The 24,115-nt window shown below is 39.1% G+C and overlaps 1 protein-coding gene across 2 annotated transcripts in view; it reads left to right on the top strand.

The window, feature by feature from the left end:
• The window catches only part of AFAP1 (actin filament associated protein 1), a 117,217-nt gene extending 93,363 nt beyond the window's left edge, over positions 1-23,854 (top strand). For both annotated transcript variants that reach the window (XM_005148508.3, XM_031048412.2), the window contains exons 9-17: positions 2,485-2,634; positions 6,469-6,680; positions 8,388-8,533; positions 11,988-12,105; positions 15,196-15,310; positions 16,829-16,993; positions 17,600-17,790; positions 18,518-18,679; positions 22,443-23,854. In XM_005148508.3, the coding sequence (XP_005148565.1) occupies positions 2,485-2,634; positions 6,469-6,680; positions 8,388-8,533; positions 11,988-12,105; positions 15,196-15,310; positions 16,829-16,993; positions 17,600-17,790; positions 18,518-18,679; positions 22,443-22,469 (1,286 nt within the window). In that variant the 3' untranslated portion in view covers positions 22,470-23,854. The remainder of the gene's footprint in view (positions 1-2,484; positions 2,635-6,468; positions 6,681-8,387; positions 8,534-11,987; positions 12,106-15,195; positions 15,311-16,828; positions 16,994-17,599; positions 17,791-18,517; positions 18,680-22,442) is intronic.
• The last annotated feature ends 261 nt before the right edge of the window (positions 23,855-24,115 follow it).

Raw genomic sequence — 24,115 nt, forward strand, 5'->3', positions numbered from 1 at the left:
CTTTGCAGCCATGCATGTTTTGTAGTCCTTATAACCTAACAAAGGCAAATCCTAAACCATGGGGAATTTTGTCTGAGTTCTATCTAAAGCACTCAACCCTTATGCTGTCTTCCCCATCCTCTTCCCTCCTCCTTAAAGCAGAAGAGAACCTGTGACTTTGTTAACTTGTCATATAGCAATGGTATCATTTAGATAAGGCATTCTTCTGCAGCTGTCAAGATGAAGGGTAATGTGAGCTGCAATGAGCACAATGTCAATACAGGCCTTGGTGCCAGTGCTGTCTCGCCTATTGACTGATTTCCTTTTATCTTCTCCCTGGGTCGTTTTCCAACACTTCCTGACTACACAGATCTCTGACATACCCAACAGTATGGAACAATGTCAGCCTTTGTGGTTTCTAGAAGCTGTGCTACATGGTCAGATTCCACCCTATAAAATCTACCAAGCTTTGAAAAAGCTAGGTACTGTTTTAGTCTCTGAAACCTGCTGAGAAACATCTGTGATCCAAAAGCTGTGTTGTCCAGGATGTCCAAAAGTGCCTCGTGGCTCAGGTGCCCTGCAGGAGGCATGCTGATGGATCATGTGCTGCTGGAAAACCAGCCCAGCTTCTATGTCTCAGGGAGGATAATTAAAAATATAATTTCTTTCTAAAAACTGTGACTTTTAACACGTTGAAATAAAAACACTATGCATTAGTGATTGCAGAAAGATTGAAATAACCCTGGTGTCATCTTAAAGGGTCCTGGATGAAGTCATGCTATTTTTTAAGCAATAGATAGGAAACACTTAATGGAGTACATGGGAAGGGAGACTCTGGAGAGCTATCATCTCCAGTCATCACCCACTGGCCAGCCTCTGCGCTGCTGTTAACCAGCTGCTTGTTTTTTGGTGGGGAAGGAAATGAAAAGAAAAAGCTATTGTGAAAAAAAAAAAGCAGTGATAATCAGGCAGCTGCCAGACTCGAAAAGGTTAAGTCATGAAGGCCTTATTTCTGCTGCCTCTCAGTTCTGCAGGAGACGGGACAGGTGGCCTTCCTCCCTTAAACACAAGAGGCTGTTGCATGTTTGGGGAGCATAATGTAAGTTGTTAGCACCCTTTTTAGGAATAGAGAATTAGACCTTTCTTGTACCCATACATTGCTGTATTGGAGTTTGCTGGTGATCAGCTATCTGTGCCTGAAAAGCTGCCTTTCCCCCTCAGCACTGCATACAGCAGGCCACAGATGTGTACAGCCTCGGCTACAAATAGCATTTCTAAACAATGTGCCATGATTCCTAATGATTAAACTAAATATGATAAATTATCCCAGTGTGAGTCCCAAACTGCTTCTCTATTTCCCATGCATTCTTCTTCCTAGTTCATCAATTCACACAGTCATTTCTCATATAGACATTTTGTCCTTCTTTTTCCTCAGTTTACACAAGTCCATAAGCACTAAATGTTCTGTGGTGCAGTGGGAATTGATATGTCAGAGACAGAGTTATAGCAGCTCAATCAGTAACTATGCTAAATGTATTTTTCATCAAAATCATGCATCAGGGCAAGTTAATGGATATTTTTGCCATTCTATCAGTTAGCAGAGAGAATTCTGTTTCATTGAGGGAATCCAAATTAGGCTACTAAATGCAATTTCTGAAGGTTTATTTGATTTGTTCCATTTTGCAAATAAAAAGTTGTTTGGTTTCGTTTGGTTTGGTTTTTAATTATTTAATCGTACAAAGTTGGGGTTTTCTTTTAAACTTGTTAAGATTTTAGTCAGGTAGTTGCTTTTAAAAATTATATAGTCCTCAGTGCACAGAGCCATAATACTAGTAGTATCATATTGAGTTAATGGAAGCATAGGCTGGAGGTCAGTGAAGTGTCGGAGCTTTTTCTTGCCAAGATCACACAGAGCGTCAACTTTTAAGTATGAATGCTTATACTGATCCAACTAATTTAATTGTTAGTAGTCGATTTATAAGTCTTATCTTTCTAAAAGGACCATTGTTATCATTGTGATAAGGTAGCTTAATTGTGTATCAGTAGTATTTTGCTAGGCAAGCATACTCTGTTGTGTATATAATTCTTAAAGTACTTTGAGGTGAATGTTTAGCAACAATGAAAGATTGACTGGATTTTTATTCTTGTGGATATGAGCTAAATTTATATACAGGTACCTCAGTCATACTGATAAATTAGGTGGTGACTACTGTAGAAAGAGACTTGCAGCTTGATTAGACTAAATTAAATTGATTTGTGCTTAATTTTTGGTTTTCTTATCCTTCTGAATGCCATGATTTTCATAGCACAGAGGTTATTTATAGGCATCTGCATTACAGAGGGCATTTTAATGTTTATCTCACTGCAGTCTGCAGCTTTTGTACAAATGTTCATCTTGCACAGATTTGCTTGAATGACCTATTATTTTTATGCAGGTTCTCACTCATGGTCTCTTTGATGGTTGATTTAAACACACTAAAATACACACTTTTGCTTTCTTAATAGTGAAGAGGAAAAAAAGTTCAAAAACAGAAGCCAAGGGCACTGTGACTAAAGTAACAGGGAAAAAAATAACGAAGATCATTGGTTTAGGAAAGAAAAAGCCTTCAACAGATGAGCAGACCTCATCAGCTGAAGAAGATGTTCCAACATGTGGTAAGTGATTTTTCTCCTTGAGTCTTAAATGCACATTGGGACTAAAATTTTATAAAGTTCTAGCCTAGAAATTCCTCTAAAGCTGCTTTTACTGCTGTAATTCTTCCCCCAGTGTCAGAAGGATGCACTCATTCTGTGAGAGGAGTAATCAAGAGCTTATCATCTGAAAAGAGACTAAAAGTACTTGACTTTTAAAATAAAACAGTAGCACAAGCTCAGAAGTAGTATCATTGCTCTTTGCAAAGGTTAGAGGGAAGAGAAGTGTGGACAAAAAGCAGAAAGAAATGTGTTGTTTTCAAACAAATGGATATAAAATGAATATGGGCTGGACCATAAAATAAATTTAGGCTAGGAATTAGAAGAAAAAGTTCTTGGGAAGGGGTCAAGTCTTTCATAATGGGTCATGGTGAGGTTCTATGGGATAGCAATCAAGACAGCAGCCAACTGGCCTCAGCCAAAGTGATTTGATTTTGTTTAATTGTGGGCAAAACTTAAATGAAGTAACAGATTTCTAGGAAGATATTTTAGCTCCTAATGACGATCATTCCATAGAACAGCTCTACTGCTTGGCAGCACCAAGGAAGTATATAAAAAGGCATGCAAAAATGCTTATGTTTTGTACCTCAGCTGTCAATGTTTGCTCAGAATTCAGGACTTTGTGCACTGCACTTAGTTTATGTCCTCACAGCTCTGGTATTTTCAAACAATGCAATGTGTTTACATTCTCCTGTTTGCCTTTTGGTACTCCAGTATTAGGTAACACTTCTGTGTGTGAATAAGGGTGAACCCACCCTTCTCCCAATCCCTTCCAAAAAGAGGCTTCATAGAAATTAAGCTGTGAAGCAATTGTACCAGATTCTGAATTTGGATTTGCCTTTTCCCCTTTAACTGACTAGGAAAACTTTGGGAAAGCCAGAAATCTGTGATTAGGCAGCAGCTGGCAAACCTAATGGGCACACGAGATGTGACAGATTCTTGCCCAGTATGAAAGAAGCAGATCCATGACCACCAGTGAGAACTTTGTAGATCACAGGTGGCTTTCAAGCCACATTTTGGGAATTATTCACATAAGCAATCTTTGATTAAATAAGTGTGTGTATATATGACTATACATCAGCTAAGTACAGATGTGATTTATCAACCCAAAGAACAGCTGGGAAAAGCTGTGTCCAGCCAGATGCGTTGTCCGAAGCATCTGGCTTTCATTAAAACTCAGACTTCCGGGCCCTCATACTCTGTTGATTATTCTGTATTATGTGAGACGTTAACCACAGCTGTATAATTTAATTCTTAGTATTTCTATCATTATTTCGGATATGGACATAAATATAGCCATTACTGTTGCCTGTATTTGGCTCTACTCAACACCACTTGCAGATTTTGTAGGAAAATATCTAAGTGTCTAGGCTTTGGTCATTGCAGGAAGTCTTTGCTGAAGAGTTTCTCACCACCAGAAATTTGGCTCATTTCAGTGCCCTCTGGAAGGCTGTTCCATAGTTGAAGTTTTTTTATGTTCTAGAAGGCTCTACCTCCCATGAACAAAGGGAAAATCCCAGTGGGGATGCAGGGGACACCCAGCTGGATTGGAAACTAAACCCCACCTGCACTTAGAGTCATGGCAAAGCTCTTCCCTACAACATCTTACAAGTGACAGAGGGACTGACAAGGAGAGGTGCCATGCTTGAGCTCATGCTCACCAGCACTGAAAGGCTGGTGGGGAATGTGATGCTCCAAGGCAGCCTTGGCTGCAGTGATCATGAGATGGTGGAGTTTGAGATCCTCAGGGCAATGAGAAGGGCACGCAGCAAGCTCACTGCCCTGGACTTCAAGAGAGCAGACTTTGGCCTGTTCAGAAACCCGCTCAGTAATGTTCTATGGGATAAAGCCCTAGGGAGCAGGGGAGCCCAAGACTGCTGGTTGATACTCAAGGATCTCCTGCTCCAAGCTCAGGAGCATTGCGTCCTGACAAGAAGGAAATGGGCCAAGAGGCCTCCATGGATGGATAAGGAACTGTTGAGAAAACTTAAAGCAAAAAAGAAGCTTATAGAAGGTGGAAGCAAGATCAGGTGGCCTGGTTGGACAGAGCCTTGGACAACGTGGTCTAGTGTGAGGCATCCCTGCCTGTGTCAGGGGCATTGGAACTAGATGATCTTAAAGTCATTTCCAACCCTAACTAATCTGTGCTCCTATGATTCTATGAATCCTGGTCTTTGACCACCTGGGCTAAGCTGAAATGGTAATGCCTCACCAGGGACACGCTCAGGCCATTTTGGTCGTGTCATCTGTTGAAGGTTTACATAAGGATATGTGGGAGGAAAAGCATGGGATCCTGCTTAGTTTGACTGAAGTTGGAGCGTTTGGAAGAGCTTTTCTGAGTGGTGTGCTGGGAGCAGAGGGAAAAAACAAGTGCTGTCTGAAAAAAAAGGACTCTCTGAAACAAGCCAGCTGGCTTGCACGTGAAAGTTTTTCCATTTCTAGGGATTATAGTATAATGCAAAGCTATACAGGGTTTTGTTACAGGAGGAGGGAGAAGAGCTGAAGAGTGTGATCATCACAAGGAGCCAGAATCAGAGGGTTGTGCACATCCTCCTTTTTTTTATGGCACCTTCCAAGATGTGCACAATTCTGATCTGCTATATCCTGTTGGATCAAGCTTTGACATTGGAACCATAATGTTGGAAGGAAAATGAAGAAAAATTAATGATAAGTCATAGTTTTAATGAAAACCAAAGCGATAGCTATCCAGCAGGATTAAATGAAAATCAGACCTGAGACTGAAGACATTTTTTTACATAAATTCTGGCCTGTTCAAGATATCATTTGTTTCCCTCCTCATAGCCTGTTTGGAAGCAGCAACATGCTGAATTCATGTACTATTTATTATAATGTAGAAGCAGAAGTTTGTTTTGTTTTGCTTTTTCTTTTTCATTCACAAACTAAATAAGGCAGGAAAATTGTCCTGATATTAATATTTGAGTCTGGAATGATTGTTGCTATGGGACAGAGAAGGAAGAACTGCTCATTTAATGATATTATATGCCTAGACATTGTATCTGATACAGAGCATGGTATGAAAAGTGGATTTTTTTAAAGGGCAATTTTTTCATGAAGTTTTGATTTGTTCTAAGAGTCCTGTATTAACCTGGAAAGAAAAATAATCTTAATTTAAACTTTTGTCTTCAAGTTTAGCTAAATTTCACATTCACTTCCTGAATTGTAAATCAATGTGAATATTGTTTTGGCATCAGTAGTAATCTTCTAAAATCTGCTTCTAATGTGTTGCAAACCAAATGTATATTCTTATTTCTGAAAGAAATTAGAACACATAGCATCAATGCCATGTAGGTCTTTAAAACATTAATTTTGGATGTTACAGAAGGTAGCTTATCACTTTTTTCCCAGCAAATTTTGGTCAGCCACAGTTATCAAACGCATTACCCATTGAGAAAGTGGGTCTTCTGTGTGAGCACATCAGTTGTATATGTACCTTTTTATCACTCTCCCTCTCCCATTCTTACTAAAGTCTGAGGGATTGGCATGCTCCTGCTCATTCAGCTGCTGCTGAAGCTAGCACAGAACAGCCATTGGCACATGAGCAGGATCACATCTTTTTTTGCTTTTTCCTAGACTATTGGCACAGTGAAAGCTTTCATTAAAAGAAGTGGGGCAGGGTCATTTACTTGTCTTCCTAAAACCCATCTGGACTTTCTATTATAACAGAAATAAGTAGTTTAAGTGCTAGCACTATACTGACAAGTTTTTTCTTGGTTTTATTTTTTTTCTGTTTTCAAAAAAAGTCAGGAATAAAATATCTCATGTTTCATTTTATTGCAGGATATCTCAATGTGCTCTCAAATAACCGTTGGCGTGAGCGCTGGTGCAGAGTGAAAGATAATAAACTCATTTTCCACAAGGACAGGACAGATCTGAAGACGCACATTGTTTCTATCCCTCTCCGTGGCTGTGAAGTCATCCTGGGGCTGGATTCGAAGCATCCTTTGACCTTCCGCCTGCTCCGAAATGGGCAGGAAGTTGCTGTGCTCGAGGTGTGGTGATTGCTAAGGGCTATGACTTGTAGGAACACCCACAAACTGTATTAGAGAAGCACTTTCTTACAACTTGGCCATTCCAAAAAAAGTATCTTTGTAATAATATTATTGCAGAGTTGTATGATAAATACTGGAAAAAGAAGAGAAATACTAAGAGTTGTCAGCAAAGAGAGAGATGAAATTTAATGCAGTTCAGAAATCTTCTCAGTAAAATGCTTTTCTCCACACTGACCTTCCCTTGACCTGCTACTAAAATACCCCTGCTCCTTGTCTAGGCACACTTTTACATCAGGGATATAATTACTTTGGGTAAATAGCTTAGCAATAATTAAATAATGGATCACTGTTGATGGGAACTCTAGAGCTATTAACTCTTATTTGTACTTATGTGAGCTCCTTTTGTTCAGTCTGTATCTGTATTGAGGTAATTCTGCAGTGAGAAATACAGTGTGCCAGCAATCTGGTGAGTGTCTTGACACACTGCATATGTACACACTAGCACACTCCTTCCACTAAGAAGTTCATAAATCCATCTCTTAGGTGGGTCAGGATTTTTTGAGGAGCTTCAGCTGTCATAGTTTGAAAGCTGAAATGAAAAGACACGGGGAAGTTTAGGTTGGTTATAAGGAAGAAGTTCTTTACTGTGAGGGTGGTGAGGCACTGGAATGGGTTGCCCAAAGAAGCTGTGAACCCTCCAGCACTGGTGGGGTTCAAGGCCAGGTTGGATGTGTCTTGGATGACACAGTTTAGTGCAAGGTGTCCCTGCCCATGGCTGGGGGGTTGGAACTAGATGATCTTAGGGTCCTTTCCAACCCTAACTATTCTATGAGTCTGTGATTCTATAATGAAGTTATAGGAGGCAACTTTTCGCTTTTAATGGCCGTATGGACACTGACAGTGTTGGGTTTCTGACTGCAGGTCACATCAATCTTCAGACCTTTCAACTAGGCCTGTTACATGTGAGCTGTTCAGAGGAGTTGAAAAAAATAGACAGCAGTTCAAGGAACTGTGAAAGGCAATGAAATATTTTAAAAGAACAGGAAATTTGGAAAGTGCCCAGTTTCCTCTCCACCCCCTCTTTTTTCCATTATTTATCTTGCTAATGTTTAACTTTTGAATTGGTGACTTGAAGCAAAATATGAAAACTTTAAAATTATTTTAATAGTATTCATGTCTTTACTTGTGCCATTATGGAAATGAATTCTATCATCTAGACAAATTTAGTGGTATTTTTCAAAAACTACATTAAAATCTCTTCCACTCTTGTTCTTTCTGCCCATCTCCTCATTTCTACTTTGCACTAACATTTTCTTTTCAGAATTCATGCAAACTGAAGGCCTCTAGCCTAGCAGAGGAAAATAATTCTGTTATAGCTTTCAATTTTCTTAAGTCTAAAATAAGCATGACTTGAATCTAAGTCTGCTAGCCTTAAATAATTTTTTTCTTCTTTTTTTGACATTGCCCACTTTGTATTGCATTGTAACTGATCAGCGCATAGCTTACTAAATATGCACTCATTCTAGCAAAGCAGATTTAATAAGAAATCCTGATATTTTTAGGAGTTCAGCAGAGAGAAACCAGAGCCTCTTGTAAAATACGGTAGCAATTTGTCAGCCAAGAAAAGAAGAATGTGCCTTTTTGCAACAATCCTTAGCTCAGTGGCAGAGTAACGACCTGACCTATGTTCTTACCCTCTCCTCACAGGCATCCTCCTCTGAAGACATGGGCAGATGGATAGGAATTTTGCTGGCGGAAACGGGGTCGTCAACAGACCCTGGAGCTCTGCACTATGACTACATTGACGTGGAAATGACTGCAAGCGTCATTCAGGCTGCCAAACAAACCTTCTGGTGAGAGGCATTTCCAGTGCTCTAAGAATTTATATCTGCATGTTAACTCTGGTGCCAATGCAGCTTATCAAAATCCATCTCCCCCATTGCCAGATATTGAACTTATGAAGTGTTTCAGCATCACATCATGTTAGATGTGTTTATGATTATGGTGTTGGCATCCTGTAAAAGTTCTATAAAAGATACAGACACTCCAACTTTATTCACATTTTTACTCCTTTTTGCAGTAAGTTTCCTCATCAAATGCTACATTTTAATCTTTTACTTTGCCTGAAGTCTTAGAAGTATCCCTGGAAGAGAACAAATATGCTGAAATATGCAGCTACATAGTTCTTGTTTATCTATTGGCTGTATTTTGTGTACATATAGCCAACATATACAGGATATATGGGCCAATATATGCTGTACACTAAAAATGTGTTTCCTTTTCAAGATCTTTATGACTAATTAAAAACTTCATCAAGCTCACTGCAGTCCACTTAAATTCTGGGTTTTAATTTTGGAGGTGGAAATTGGGAAGGTGTCTGGGGCACAGCATGGAAACTGTTTAAATTGCGAATCAATGCTGTGGATTCCCCATTACCGATTCCATGCTCATAAAAGTAATGCACACTTAGCATATATGGTGATTTACATGTTCAAATAAGGTTAGCATTAAAGCAGTCTTTGGTGGAAAAGACTGTCATTTTTCCTTGGGTAAATGAGGTTGTTTAGAAACGGGAGTGAAGGAACAGTTGGGACAGTTGGAATGATCTCATACAGATGTTCCCTGTGGTTTCCCATGGTCAGAAAGTGGGTCGCCTGAGATGACAGCCTGCAAAGGTGTCACCCCTCACTGCAAAATGAGATCCCAAACACAAATTTGTAATGAGTGTGACTTAATACATTAAAGAATCACATTCCATATGTGTTTTCTGAAAGAAGATTCTTTTGCTGTTGGCAAGGTATTAAAAGAGCTTTAAGGAGGGAAAACGTGTAGCTCCATTCCTTCAGGACCTGATTTGAATGACTTCTGATAGAAATCAAAGTGACTTGGTGTTACCACAAGCCCAGTTTTGTGAAAAACAGATAATTTTGATAGAATCAAAATGCACTTAGCTTACAGACCTATGTGAATATTTGTTTTGAAGTTAATAGGGCTCAAAAAGTTTATCCTGTGGTGACATGTATTTTTGCTTCAGTCAGCATCTAGCAATAACCACATTTAAGAAAGAAATAGGATGGAAACCTTTTCCCCCAAATACTGCATGGCTTTCCTTTCCTGAGCAAATGTGATATTAATTGGAGCCAAGTGAAAAAACATATGCAACTAGACCACATGTTAGAAAGGAATGTCAAACAACTTGCAAAATAGCAGAATTCCCCTATTAAGAATTAGTTAAAATTCATTGGGTGTCTTTAAAAGGCTGTAAGAGCTTGTTGATAAGCAACTGGAGTAGCTGCTGATTTTCAACTACTCCTAGAAAATGAGGAGAAATTACAATGATACTGAAGTGTTAGCAAAATAGTATTGTTGCCCTTTATAGAATGAATAGTATTCCAAATTAACTGCAGTTACTATTAAAGCTTTGATTATCACACATTCACTTTGGATTATTGGTTATTCATTTCCTGAGACTGATGCTTTGCAAAATGATCAGCTCTTCATTAATAGTGCCATCAGTTTTCTTCATCTAAATAGTTAGGTATCTAAGAAAGGCTGAAGGAAAAATGCTTCCAAGCAGTTTTTTTTCTATTTCCTTTCTGATCTAGCAATTTCACAATACAATTAAATTGCACGAATGCATCTGTAAACAGGATTAATGAGTCTTAGTGAAATAATGCTTTTGAAGTGTTTGCAGATACTAAGATAAATATTAGTTTCCTTTGGTGGTAGAGTTACTACAGATATATCAGATGTCATTAATGAATAGCACAGTTTTCAGACTAGGCTATTATGCATCACTTTCCTTTAAGCTACTTAAATTGAAAGAAGTACAATAGCAACCCCAAATGTGTTCCTTCACATTAACCAGAAACACTTGAGTAATGTTCTTTGTTAAGTGGAACAGTAAACAAATGCAGCCCTTTAATAATATCTAATGAAGTGTGAAATATGATCATGTTAAAAATATTTTTTAATCATGGAATTTATCTTGGGGTTTTGTTTGGTTGTTTGAAGAAAAGCTTCTAGCGGCCTAATGGTTGTTTCATCTCTGCACTGCCCTGAAAGGCTCACACTGAACTGGGCAAGTTTGTCCCTCCTGTGAGCCCAGGTCTCCTGCAGCTCAGGTGAGCCACAGCTGGATGAAGTCTGTCACCTTCTGAATGGGAAATTCAATAGACTAGCCAAAAAAAAGCAACTGTTGAAACCACAGCATTCTTGAGCTCTGGCCAGTGCTATGGAAGACCCTCTCTACTTTAGTAGTGCTTTATCATATTTTATGAGTGTCAGCACAGGGTCTGAATAGTTCCATTGTTTGGGATGGAAAGCTTTGTTTTCCCATTGATGTACACCTGAAGCTATAGGAATTATTTGGAATCTCACTCTATATCTCATTCAATTTCATTGGTTTCTACAAAGGAAAACTCACCCTTGGGGTTGTTATTGCTATTGGGCGTGATTCTGCCATTTTCTGCGTTGTCTGATCTTAGCAAGCCCAAAGTAGTCTATGATATCTTGCATGTGTTCTGCAGAACTCCAGCAAGTAACTTCTGCAGAACTCAAGCTACAGGGTTGATTTGTGGGAGAAGGAAGGGAAAATAAAATGAAATAATAATAAATAAAATAAATAAAATATCTTTTTTTGAAGTTTCCAGAGGACTCAGATACACCATGTGAACCAGAGCAAGAACGAGCATATAGTGTATTTGCATGAGCAATTACCCAGACAGAGTTGGGAAGCATAGTACCTTTATGCACATTCTATCCAGCCAAAAGTTTTGATCTGGAAAGAAAAATTCCGAGATTCTAAGAAAGTAGTTATTCAGCAAGTTTTTTAGATATGCTAACTTAAAATTCATCAGAATTCCACTTTTTTTTTCTTTTTTTTCTGTATTTGATTCTTGTTTCTCCCAGTTCCTAAGTCCACCTCCCCAGAGCATGCATGCACCCAGAAACACCTGCTTCTCCCCAGTGCAGACAACAAGGGAACTTTTATGGGACACTGGCAAGCTGGTTTATAACAGCAGGTTCCCATGTAAACATGCCACTGAGCAGTTACAGCTGTTGCCCTCTTGGCTTTCACACAGTTGTATCCCCACTGTAAGAATGGAGTATAGGAACATATGTTGTAATACTGGCTGCTATCAGAGACATGTGAGTAGCAAAAGAAGGAAAACTATGCTGCAGAAAGTGAGAAAATATATGCTTCCAGACTACATAATCAGATACAAGGAACATACCACTGAATCATCATTTAGAATTAGGTTTAAGTGCTGGGTTTTATTATATTTTCTTTTTTTCTTTTTTCAGTTTCATGAACAGAAGGGTTATATCTACAAATCCATATCGGGGAAGCACTGCCAATGGCTACGCCTGTCCAAGTGGAATGGCACTTCATTATGATGATGTTCCCTGCATAAATGGATCGGTAAGAATTGAATTTGCACAGAACAAATGGTTTGCATGTGTTGAGCGCATGGACATCTGAAAATTATATCATCTAAAAAGCCCCACTGGGCAGTTTCCAAATGAACTCCCTTTTTTTTTTTTTTATTTGGGGCTGCAAACTTCTCACACCTACAGAGTATGTGGGGTGTGGGACATATTGTTTACATTAACCTGCACGTGAGCCAACGTGAGAAGGCAGTTGCCTGTAGACAATTTGTTGCCAAGTCCTTGAATATAATACTCACTTGAGGGGGTATTTTTTAGATCACACTGGACCTGGCAAAGTGAAGGACTTACTTACTTAGTTACACAAGGCATATTTTGGTGTCAGTCGAACAAAACCCAAATACTTCTCAGTCCCTGGGCCTGCATTCCTCATGGCAGCAGGAACTGTCCACCCCAGAGGAGGACCACAGTGGTCACTTCCATCTTCATAAATTGATCATAGGCAGATGGGTAATAGGGTTTAACACATAATGGATGTTAACCATTGGCAATATGTGGTCCTCAGAAAGATTTACAGGGGAGCTACAACCTATGTCAGCTCTTGATTTGAGCTGCTTAATAAAGGCCTCCACTGAGGCTAAACTGAAGAGAAATTCAGAGTTTTAAAGTGTGAAGTGGACTGCAAATTCAGTCCTTCTTCTTAGTAATGTCAGAAAGATGGTACAAAGCCCCTCTTGGGAACAACACACAACCACATGTGTGGTGAGTAGTCTGTATGTGTAGTGCTTTGATGTGTGGATGTGCTCATGCCTTTGTGTGAGTGGTGTACTGCCACAGCCAGGATGGATTAAGGAAGGATATTTGGCAACTGAATTGGTTTCTTTTAAGATTAATTGAATGAATGACTGAGTTGAGCTTTCCATTTTTCTGAAAAGAAAAAAAAAAAGGAATGGCCTGTAGGTATTTTTGCTGGTTAGCTCAGAATAATAATTCTCCAGCAAATAAAATGTAATGCTAGTGTACCAACAGCTGGTATTCACTAGAAAGACATATAGCCTGAAGAAAGAGAAGAAAAACACCAGTAAAACCCTCTTGGCTTCTGCTAACAGGCCATATTACTTTTAACAACTCATGTACCAGATGTAATCCCACAGATTCATCTGTGTAGTCTGTGAGTATCCCTCTGTTAACACAGTCATCTTGTGCCTTCTCAGTGCTAGAGCTAACAACTGAAGGTGCAGCAAATAACTCGGAGAATTAGAGAATGGTTAGGGTTGAAAAGGATGTTAAGATCATCTAGTTCCAACCCCCTTACCCAAACAGTGATAGGATAGTACCAGTTTGCTCATACTATGGAAAATGCGCAGGACTGAGCCTATGAGCTATGTAACGCAACACTTCCTTTCCACACTGTGTCCTTCTCTCCTTTCTAAATAATTTGACTCAAGTGTAAGCAATGAGCATATGCTTGCTAAACACCAAGCACTTGCTATGGTCAAAGGAATTACTAATGTTTTAATTTCACTTAGGAAGTTCTGCATGGTGTATTGTTTACTAACTGCCAAAGTGTGTGTGTTGCAGTGGGAACCAGAAGATGGCTTTCCTTCTTCTCGTAGCAGGAACATTGGAGAAGAAATGCTTTATGATAACGCAGGCCTGTACGATAACTTGCCGTCTCCAAAAATCTTTGCACGCTATCCGCCAGCTGACAGAAAACCCAATAGGTTATCATCTACTGACAAACTCTCCTCTAACCATTACAAATACCCTGTCTTATCCAATCTGTCTTCTGCTCAGTCTGTCACTAATACCTCTGCTGTGGGGAGGGGATCTGGCTCGCAGGTACTGTACTATTTAATACTTCACAAAGCTCTTTTTTTTTTTGCTGTTCTGTTTGTCTGGTTGTTATCTTAAGGGCCCTGGGCTATTTTTGTCCCTTTGTTTTAGGGACAAAACTGAAGCACTTGGAGTTTAGGCATCAGCACAACTGCAAATGCAACTTAGGTTTGCTAAGTTGTAAAATCTGTTGTGGAAGTATTGGTGCCTGGGAAAGGCTTTGCTCACAAGTTCTTGATGATTTACAGATTGTGGATAATAGCTAAAAGATAGATGTGACCTTCCAAACCCAGCCTGAATGCATATCTAGCTGCCTTAGGGAGTCATAAAAAAAAAGAAAAGTGAAGTATGACCTGGCTGTGACAGCAAATTTGCCTTTCTAGAATTTCACTGATCTGTATATTGTATATATTATGTTATATATATAGTGAATATACATATGTATCATTACATATATTATAGATATATGCACTAAATGATATCGTATGTAGTGTGTATATACAATATTTAAATTTCTGCATGTTATTCTCTGCCCATGAAAAAAACAAAGCCTATGTCTATGCTGTTTTCTAAGGATGGCCTCAGAAAGTGTGGCTCTTCCCAAGGTTCAGTTCGTTGCAGGGGAGTCCTCTTTGCATGAAATGTGCTGTTTCTAGTAATATTTAGAGCTTGTCTGACTGTTATGTGAAGGGCTTTTTAAAGTAAGAAACCCTTGAAATTATTAAGTAGTGGTTGCATAAGAGGAAACTGATACATTAACTCCTAACATTTAAAAATGTGTAATAATTATATTGTTTCAAAAAAAATCCAAACATGTAGCACAAGTATGGTGAGGTCATAGAGTAAATAAGAAATAACATTGAATTTTTGTGTGGCAAACCCTGTTGTGTTTTTTCTGTATGAAATTAACTCTGACAAACTTGTGTTCGAAGAAGCTTTACTGTATAAAATTATTCAAAGGTACAGCTTTTCTGCCTCACAATGGCTTTCTTAACACAGTAAATGTAAGAGTTTTAGATAACTTGGAGACTGTGATGCCACCAGTGATGGGGAGTTCATTCCCTGGTTTTCCTGTGATTGCTGCATGTGTGGCTTCCACTGAGCAGGCAGCTTACAGAGACTACATCTCTGGAGGAAGCACCATCTCCAGCTCAATCAATGTGCTTTATTAAAGCTCTCTGAGCAGGTGTCTTTTTGTCAAGCTTTGCCCTTGATGCAAGGGTGATTGATTGTAATGCCAGTGGCAGAGGAATAGCTGGAGCCCATTTGTTCTTTTGTTTTCAAACAGTTTAAAGGCAAGAAGCCTCCTGCGACTGCTAATGGGATTACCGGAAAAGGGAGAACTTTAAATAACCAGCCAAAAAAAACTGAATCGGTGTCATGTGTGAAGCGCACTGCATCCAGTAAGTATCATTTCTCAATGCTGCCTCACTTGTGAGTGGGGTCATGAGGCTACCCAAAATAGCTGTCGTCTTAGTAAACAAGATAAAGAACCATGGTGGTTCTTCTGTGGCTGAGAGGCTGAACAGAAGCTACCCACTAAGACTTTGAAAGGAGATATTGTGTACATTGGTGACTCATTACGACTCCAGCCATGCCCCAAGATAAAAGGCTGTCATGTCAAGAATGATAAATATGAAACGTGGACCCATGGCTGCAAAGTCATGAGGGCAGCAAGAAAACGAAAAAGGGTAATGATTCTTCATTTGGGGCAAAGAGTAATTCTGTATTCCCATTAGATGAGGAGGATGAGGAGCTGGCGGAGACATGAGAACATTATGTTGCTCAAAAGTGGATTTACTCCTATCACTTATGAAAAAGAAAACAGTATAGCACAGTATAACAAAGTAACAAAGACAATGGCACAGCCCAAACGCATTCTTGCAGAGGAGATTACAGTTGATGAATGGCATGTTCAGAAAGAGGGTTCTGGGTAGGTTGATTGCTTCTAGGACGTTCCCAACAGGGATTGCTTTGTGTAAAGAAGACAAGGCCAAAAAAGTGCTGTAATTGTATTTTTTAAATATGGAGTCAAAAGCATGGCTTCTTCTAGAGAAGGGATGAATGTGTTTTTTTTTAATCCCATTATGATTTTTTAAGAATTAATGGATTTAATGGCAACAAGAGAAATTTGGGTTAAGCTTTAGGAAAAAAGTATGCATCTTTCTAACTATGCAGGTCAATTGGTACTGGAAAAGATAGTTGTGGGAGTAAAGGCATCTGCGTTACCAAAGACCGACTAAAGCTAGTTGTCAGGAATAGTTTAGTGTCCTTGAGTTTGCCTTCAGATATGCAGACAGACAAAGTGATCTGTTAGCTGACCTATTTTCTTTGAGTCTGCAACTGGAACAGAGGTATAGAGGGGCTGTGATATAAGCTAGACTACAAATACATGTGAGCCATGAAATGAAAGCATTTATAAGGCAAATTACAAAAAGAAAAAGAAAGCTCTCAAGTATCAAAAAAGTGAGAACATGTTTATATTCTTTTATGTCTGGTGAAAAAAGACGTGCTTAAAGCACTTGAAGTAGGAATGGAAACCAGGCAAAAGGACAAATGTGTGTTTTTCCTCTGACCCCTTCCAATTAAAAGCAAGGGTTCAGAAATAAAGAGGAGCCTCCTTTCCTTCCTGTGAACTACAGACAAAGGCAAGGCCAATTTCGAAAACCAAGGTACTGTAAGGTAATTGGTATTTCTCATCTCACCCATGTAAAAGAGAAAACACTCTCCTTTATCGTTTCTGTGGCTACGCTGCAGAACTCAGCTGGAATCATGGCCCTTGCGAAAAAGCCAGTGGAAGAGGGATGGCAAACTGGCCTCTCAAGCCATGACATGCTTTGTATGGTGTGCAGTCTCAGTGAATAGTTTAGAGTTTTTCTGTTAATTTTGGACTATAAATAACTACAATCTAATGCATACAGATGCAGAGCAGTACAAATATGGCAAGAATCGTGTGGAGGCAGATGCAAAGAGGTTACAAAGCAAAGAGGAGGAGCTGCTAAAGAAGAAAGAGGCACTCCGGAATAGGCTGGCCCAGCTCCGAAAAGAAAGAAAAGATCTACGCGCTGCCATTGAAGTCAATGCTGGTATGAGGTTCTATTTTGTGCTCGACTCTGCCCTGGATAGGCTTAATTATCCAAACAGCTTTGCATTGTGTGCTGAAGATGAGCCACGACAGGAGGTTTGGTTTTGATGTTAAACAATACTGTGTGATGTCTATATTTGCTTTCTAAATGTAATGTAAATATTGCATAAATATATAATGTGTATATATGTATTTATACTATGTACCTATAGATGTATATACTTATTTTAGATACATATTTTTTATATGTGTGTATATATGTACATACACACTTATGAAATTACACTGATGTGGATTTCAGACAAGCAGAACAGGGGAACAATTTTATTGTGACTGGCTAACTATGTTGTCATGACATGGAAAAATAACAGAAAAAATACCAATTTGAAACAAGACTAGAAATCTAGCTAAGGCACCTGAAGGAAAGTATCCTATTTCAGTTGTTAAATGTTTTACATGAAAAAAAGTGGGTTTTGCAAAGTAGGTAACTTTTTTGTGATGTCTCTGACATTTAGAGACCTTGTTCCTTATGTTTTTAAAGAAAATAATTTCTGCAATTGTCAATTTAAGCTTCCTATTGAAATAATAACATTTCTGTGGGTGACAGGCAGGAAGACCCAAGTGATTCTTGAAGACAAGTTGAAGAAGTTGGAAGAGGAGTGTAAACAGAAGGAGGCTGAACGTGTAAACCTGGAGCTAGAACTTACCGAGGTGAAGGAGAGCCTTAAGAAAGCCTTGGCTGGTGGCATCACACTGGGCTTGGCTATCGAGCCCAAATCAGGAACATCAAGCCCACAGGTATGCAAAGACATTAAAAGCTCAAATCCCAGTACCATGGTCTGAGAGTAATCTCTATTCTCAGTTCCATGAAATGAGTGGGAACTGAGTGTTCTCAAAAGGTTTATTAAGCCCAGGAAATAAGAGCAGAACTAACTAAATGCCTTTCTACATTATTTGCATTCTTTACCTAAATCTGGTGTAAAGTCTACAGCACCAGGGAGCAGATAGACATGGGAATCATAGGCAGTGTGTGTTAGCATAACATGCAAAAGCTGACACCTCATTGTCCTCAGTGTTTGTAAAAGTACATGAACTGAGATTTTGCTCCTTTCCAGCAAGATTTAAATGTACCAAGTCATTGTGCAGTGATGGAGACTACTTGTGCTGTTAATCATTGTCACCCTTTGCAAGGGCTGCATCTCACATGTTCATAATGCAGCATGGCAGTCCTGGCTTATGCTATAGATCTGTGTCAGATGCAGCCATCTGAAGGATCAGAGAGGAATGTGTCCATTCCTTCAGATAACCCAATGCTGTTTGATCACAGAAAACAAACTTCAATTTTCATCACAAAATATACACTTTGTTTTGTTTTCTTTTGTACCAATGTCTTTTTCATTTATTCATCTTTATTATGAATATGGTTCTCATTTAAAAACATCCTATGGTTCTAAGTGTAGATTGAAAATATTGCCCATGTGACTACTTGAAGGAAACTCATTGTAGGCTTTCCACTCTTCATTAGTCTCCAATTTTCAAGCACCGAACTTTGGAAAACTCCCCAATCTCCAGTTGTGATACCAGTGATACCGAGTGCTCAATACCTGTGAACAGTGCAGCAGCTCTAAAGCGACCACCCTCCTCAAATAATTCTCCATGTCGAGGCCATGTCCTTCGAAAAGCAAAGGTGAGAACCCTTATGTTTAATTTTCTCTTTTTGTTCTTTTTCTTACTCCTTAAAAAAAAAATTATTTTCTTGTGAGGAAAGGAGAGAGGGCAACTAAATATAATAGATAATGAAAAAACATCATCTCAAATAATTTGGTTTTTTGGCACATCCTGAGGTCTCCATTTACTCTTCCCTCAGCCTGTTTAAGCTCTCTACATTGCCCAGGCCATGAATTACTTATCCTGCTATGCCTTATGTGAGACCTTGCTCCATCCTTTTTATGGGCATCACCTGCGTTTTCTGCCAGTTATCCAGATTCATTTAAATTCAACTAAAACCAGTCACACTCAACATAATAGGTTTCAGTTCTATTTAACCTTTAAGTTTGTTGCTTGATTTTCAAACCTGAAGAAGGATTCATGTGCTCTAAAGCTTTTTCTAATTATAACCTAATTTGTCTCATAAAGATACCATCTCTAACGGTACACTTTGTCTTACATTTCCATGTTAGCACAGGGAATGTGGTCTAGCAGAACAGAATTCTTTCTTACAAAATGAATGTGGATTTGTGCTACCCACTGGACAGGCACATTTAAGCCAACCATTTCATCTGTACAGTGGGAGAAACCAGGGCACTATAAAAACCTAAACATTTTTGGTGTAAAGAATACTTTCCAGCTGTAGTACATTTTTTATGCTCAGTATATACCATACAGGAAAAACCCTGCTGTGCTGTTTGATATTGCTGTGCTTTGGATAACGTGATAGTTTGGTCAAGCTCTTTTGTAGAGGAATCTTGGATATAAGATTAGGCTAATTAAAAAGGATATGGAGCTACTAAGCATAATTCCCATCCTGGGAAAAACAACTCAAAGTATCCAATTTAGCTTTAACAGCTTTTTCCTAAAACCTCATGCACTAAATATTGAGTGAAATTTTGCTGAATTAGATAGTGCAGTACAGGCTGTGTGCAGCCCAGGAGCTGCAGCCAAAGTCTGCCATCAGGTATGCATCTGCAGCACACCCCACTACTGGGGGGAGGTAACTGTACATGTGCGAGGGTGGAATTTGGCTCTCAATTCTTTTGGCCTTTTGCAGTTACGAGTGAGCCAGGCTTTATAGATGTGGCTAAGGGCGTCACACGTGAGTATCCCAGAGCAGAACTTGGCTCTCCACGCTTGGATGTCAGTGCAATATGTGGGAGTGAAACAGATTTCACGTCTGTGCTTGCGCTTGCATCTTCAGCAATTGGCAAATCTCCCAGTGTTATGAGGGAGTTGTATAAGCGTTCAAAATGTCAGATTTTACTTTCCTCCCCCCCTAGTATGGATTTGAATGCACTGAGTGCCTCCCTTCTTGCTATTTCCTTGCACGAAGGTGCTGAGTCTATCATCAGCCAGCCTTGTGTTCGCAGCCACCCTCACATCACCACCGTGCTAATGAGCCCCCAGCACTGCACTGCTCTTCTGCTAGGATAGAAGCACCTGAGACAGTGGGTTAGGGAGCTGCTCCATCAAAATCTCTCTCCTCCCTGATGCACTGACATAAGAAGGAAATAGAGAAGCAAGTGGACACATTTAGGACATACATATACTGTACATATACATATATATGCATACATTTTTATTTTATAACTTTTCTGTTTGTAACTTGTGCTTTTATCTATTTTTTTTAGAAAGTAATAACACATTTTTAAGAAGTCAGGAAGCATTTTAATTGCAATTTTGTTAATCTCTACTTGGCTGGAAATGGAGACTGTATTAAAATGTGGAAAAGTATATTAGGCATTAGCATTCCTAGAGAAGTAAACTGGTCCAAATATCCTTGCTATACAAGAAAAACAATTATTTAAACATTTCACATTTCAAATGAAGTACTAAGCCCAAATTGTTATGTGCAGGAAGGAAACTGCAATGATTATTTCTGATTTGTTTTCAAAACTGGTGGACTGGTGAATGTCAGCAGCTTACATTTTGTTTATGTTAAGGGACTGGAAAAGAAAAAGGAGCTCTCCCAGTTTCCCAGCTTCCAGTCAGGTTCTCAGTGTTGACTTAAACATTCTTTTATTGGCATGAACCTGCTGGAGAAATGGAAACAAAGAAAAATAACCTTCTGCACCTGCAAAAGAAGCTACTGCTTTCGGGTCTTATTTAATGCTTAAGAAAATTCTCCGCCCAGCTGCTTAGCTAAGTACTTCCTTTATAGCTTTGGTAGTATGTACATAGGGAATATACATTAATAGCCTTTTTAAAGCAATCTAGTTTTTACCAATACTGTGTTTTAAGGTTAGCATTACCATAATTTGAAGCATAAAATGGACAATGTTAAATATATTGTATTTTAATAAAAGCACTGTTTAAATGAAGAAATAAAACTCCCAAACCCACAAGACAAAAAAATTAAATAAATTATTGTCTACCTGCTTAAACCCAAGGTATTTTATTCTTCTATTGCTAAAGCAGCCACCAACTGTGACCTTTACTGCTGCTTTACAATGGTTGACGAGGTGTCATGGTTATGCAGCTGTTGAGCCAAACTAATGCTGTTACTGCTTTCAACAGGCGAAACAGATATTTACATGCATAAGTAATGGTTTTCAGTCAGAGCTCTTAAATGTTATGGAATGAGTTTTAAATTCTGGAATTCAGATTGAGAGCCAAGTCAGCAGGCTGCCTGCAGAGTAGCTGGGTGGGAATCTGTAGACCCCAGTGCCTGGCTAGGAGCAGCTGGGCGGCTGGTCCAGAGGGATTACTTTAGCTGGAGGCCAATTCCGTTGTATCTTCATTAGTTCCTGATGGCTGTAAGTGTGTGATCCAGGGAGCGGGTACAGTGCGCATGTCCTAAGTTGAGCTCATCGTGCTTCTGCTCCTAAATACTGTTAGGAAATACTTTAGGTATCACTCAAGTTTGATTTAACTGGGTGTTTAGCTATAGTGATCCCATAACTTTGCTTGTGAAGCAGAAGAAATGGCAATAAATGGATGAGCCATGGGTGAAAGCATTATAGATAACGTGCTTTGCTGTGGATGGTAGCTGTCATTGTCCTCAGCTAACATGTGGGGAAACAGGCCCAGAAAGGCAAACTGATTTCTTTAACTTGACAAGCAATACCTCAACTTAGATTATGTATGTAGAAAACAAATGCAATGTAAACTAACTTGTTTTTTCTTTACGCTGCCTTTAAGTCTCTCTGCCTCAGTAAGTTGTCCTTTTTAGCCACAGAATCATAGAATCATAAAATAGTTAGGGTTGGAAAGGACCTTAAGATCACCTAGTTCCAACCTCCTCCCATGGGCAGGGACACCTCACACTAGATCATGTTGCCCAAGGCTCTGTCCAACCTGGCCTTGAACTCTGCCACTGATGGAGCATTAACCACTAAATCAAGTGCTTCCTGCTGTCTCATGCAAGTTAGAAAGTCCTAGATGCAAAATCAGGCTGTCCCTTATCCAGCTCCAGCTGAGTACTTCACACCAACTATGGTGTGTGAATTTGCTCCATAAGCACCCTTTGCACAAAACAAACACGGCTTATTTGCACTGCACTAGAAAAAAGTTGCTGAATATAGCTGCAGAGGGGTGGAAGCTGCGCACAGACACTATCAGGACATACTTGTTAGCATTCCCTAACTAATATATGGGCAGAAGGCTGGGTCCAGCAAAATTAATGGAAAAACTGTTACTGACCTCAGCCTTCTTTGGCTTAGCAGATCTGATGACATCAATAAAACATCCTGATTTCTCTAACATTTTCCATATCTTTTTCTTCCCCCTCTTTCCAGGAATGGGAGATGAAAAATGGAACATAAACATAGCAAAACCACTCACTTCCCATAAAGGCCTTACCTATTATGGACCAAGACATAGACTGCAAAAGACTCATCTGAAAGGCCGTATCAAGCGATACAACATAAGAGGTTTTATAATTTTGTTAAGTTGATGGTAGCTTGGCGCTAATTTGCCTGTATCCCCTCTACTGTATTGCTGTGTAACTATGTGTGCCCTTTTTATTAGCTGTAACTCTATTTCCGATGTCACTGGTAAAGAAAAAATGAAAACCAAGAGAATCAAACCAACCACGGTAATTTAAAAGGAGCAGAAAATCACACTTGAAAGTTCTCTTTGCTAAAACAGCACTGACTGGCGATGTTAACTGAACACGACTGAAGATGAGTGCATTAAGATTGATGTGAAATCATAACTCGTAGGTTAAAACTGACTTCTGAGGTCTGCCACAGAGGCGGCTGAGCAAAGTGTTGCTCATTGGCAGTCTCTTTGCAGTTAGCTGTTTGCATGGCAGAAGAAAACTGAAGAATGTGTTCACAGAAATTGCATGGCTTGCTTGGTCAGGAAGACAGGAGCTCTTCAGTGCTGCTGTCCTCTACGCTGGTGCAAGATCATGGGATGACACGATTCAGCTGTGAATCACTTCGTGGATACTTTTTAGACAGATGCTTTTGTCATAGGGAGATAAAAAGCTGCCAATCTTTGAAAAACCCCCATGCATTTTAGTACATTCTGAAGTACCAGTCAAAGGTCATGTTGTTGAACTATGACTTGTTCCTGATTTTTTTTTAAAAGGCAAACAGATATTTTTTAGATACTGCTTTTCTATACTTTTTGAAAAAGAGAAAGCATTATTGAAATGAATCCTCAACAGATAACAGCAATTCAGAATAGCTTATGCAGTCAGTCTTGTTTTGTTTTTTTATAATATAGTATTGTTAAACTTGAGTTATAGAACACTGCTGTACTTAGTTTCCATCACTTTTTCAGACCTCAGCTATTATTTTTGAGGAAAATGGACTGAAAAGATGGTTATTTCCAGACTCTTTTACACATGGTTTCACAAATAATTGGGGATTTTTCTCAGATGGGTGTTCACTTCTGTTTACTAGGAAACAGTGTCTTGTGCTTTAGTCTGTAAAATGATAAAAATCTGTTCTTCGTCTCCATCCATGTCACTCCTGAGAACTTAAATGCGGTAAATTGCCAACTAAAATCCTTCAAAATCTCAAGATTGGCTTTAAAAATCAGGAGAGAGAGAGGGAAAAACACATATAATTAGTTGGGTTCTTTTAATTTTTCCTCTGTGGGTTTTTTTTTTAAGCCTTTGGAGAGCCTTTAATCACATTCTCAAGATTTTTCCCTCCTCAACTTTGAGGACTAGAAAATGACTTTAATTAAAAAAATTAAAATAGAGATAGTTGCAGCTGTTTGGGCTGGAGTCTTGATCATTAGTTAAGACTTGCAATTAAAACAACAGAAGTTGGCAAGACAGTAGTTTTCAAGGATCTATGGCCTACAGTTTGTCTCTTACCTTGAAGAATAGGTGTGTGTAACTCCTGAAGGGTACACTGAGATTCCCAGCTGAGCTGGATGCCAGAGGACTTCCCACAGGAGCTGGTGGCATTTGAAAGCAAAGAGCTATCAGAAAGATGTGATAGCTGCTAGA

This window comes from Melopsittacus undulatus, chromosome 7 (assembly GCF_012275295.1).
Source record: "Melopsittacus undulatus isolate bMelUnd1 chromosome 7, bMelUnd1.mat.Z, whole genome shotgun sequence".
In the NCBI taxonomy this organism is placed as follows: domain Eukaryota; kingdom Metazoa; phylum Chordata; class Aves; order Psittaciformes; family Psittaculidae; genus Melopsittacus; species Melopsittacus undulatus.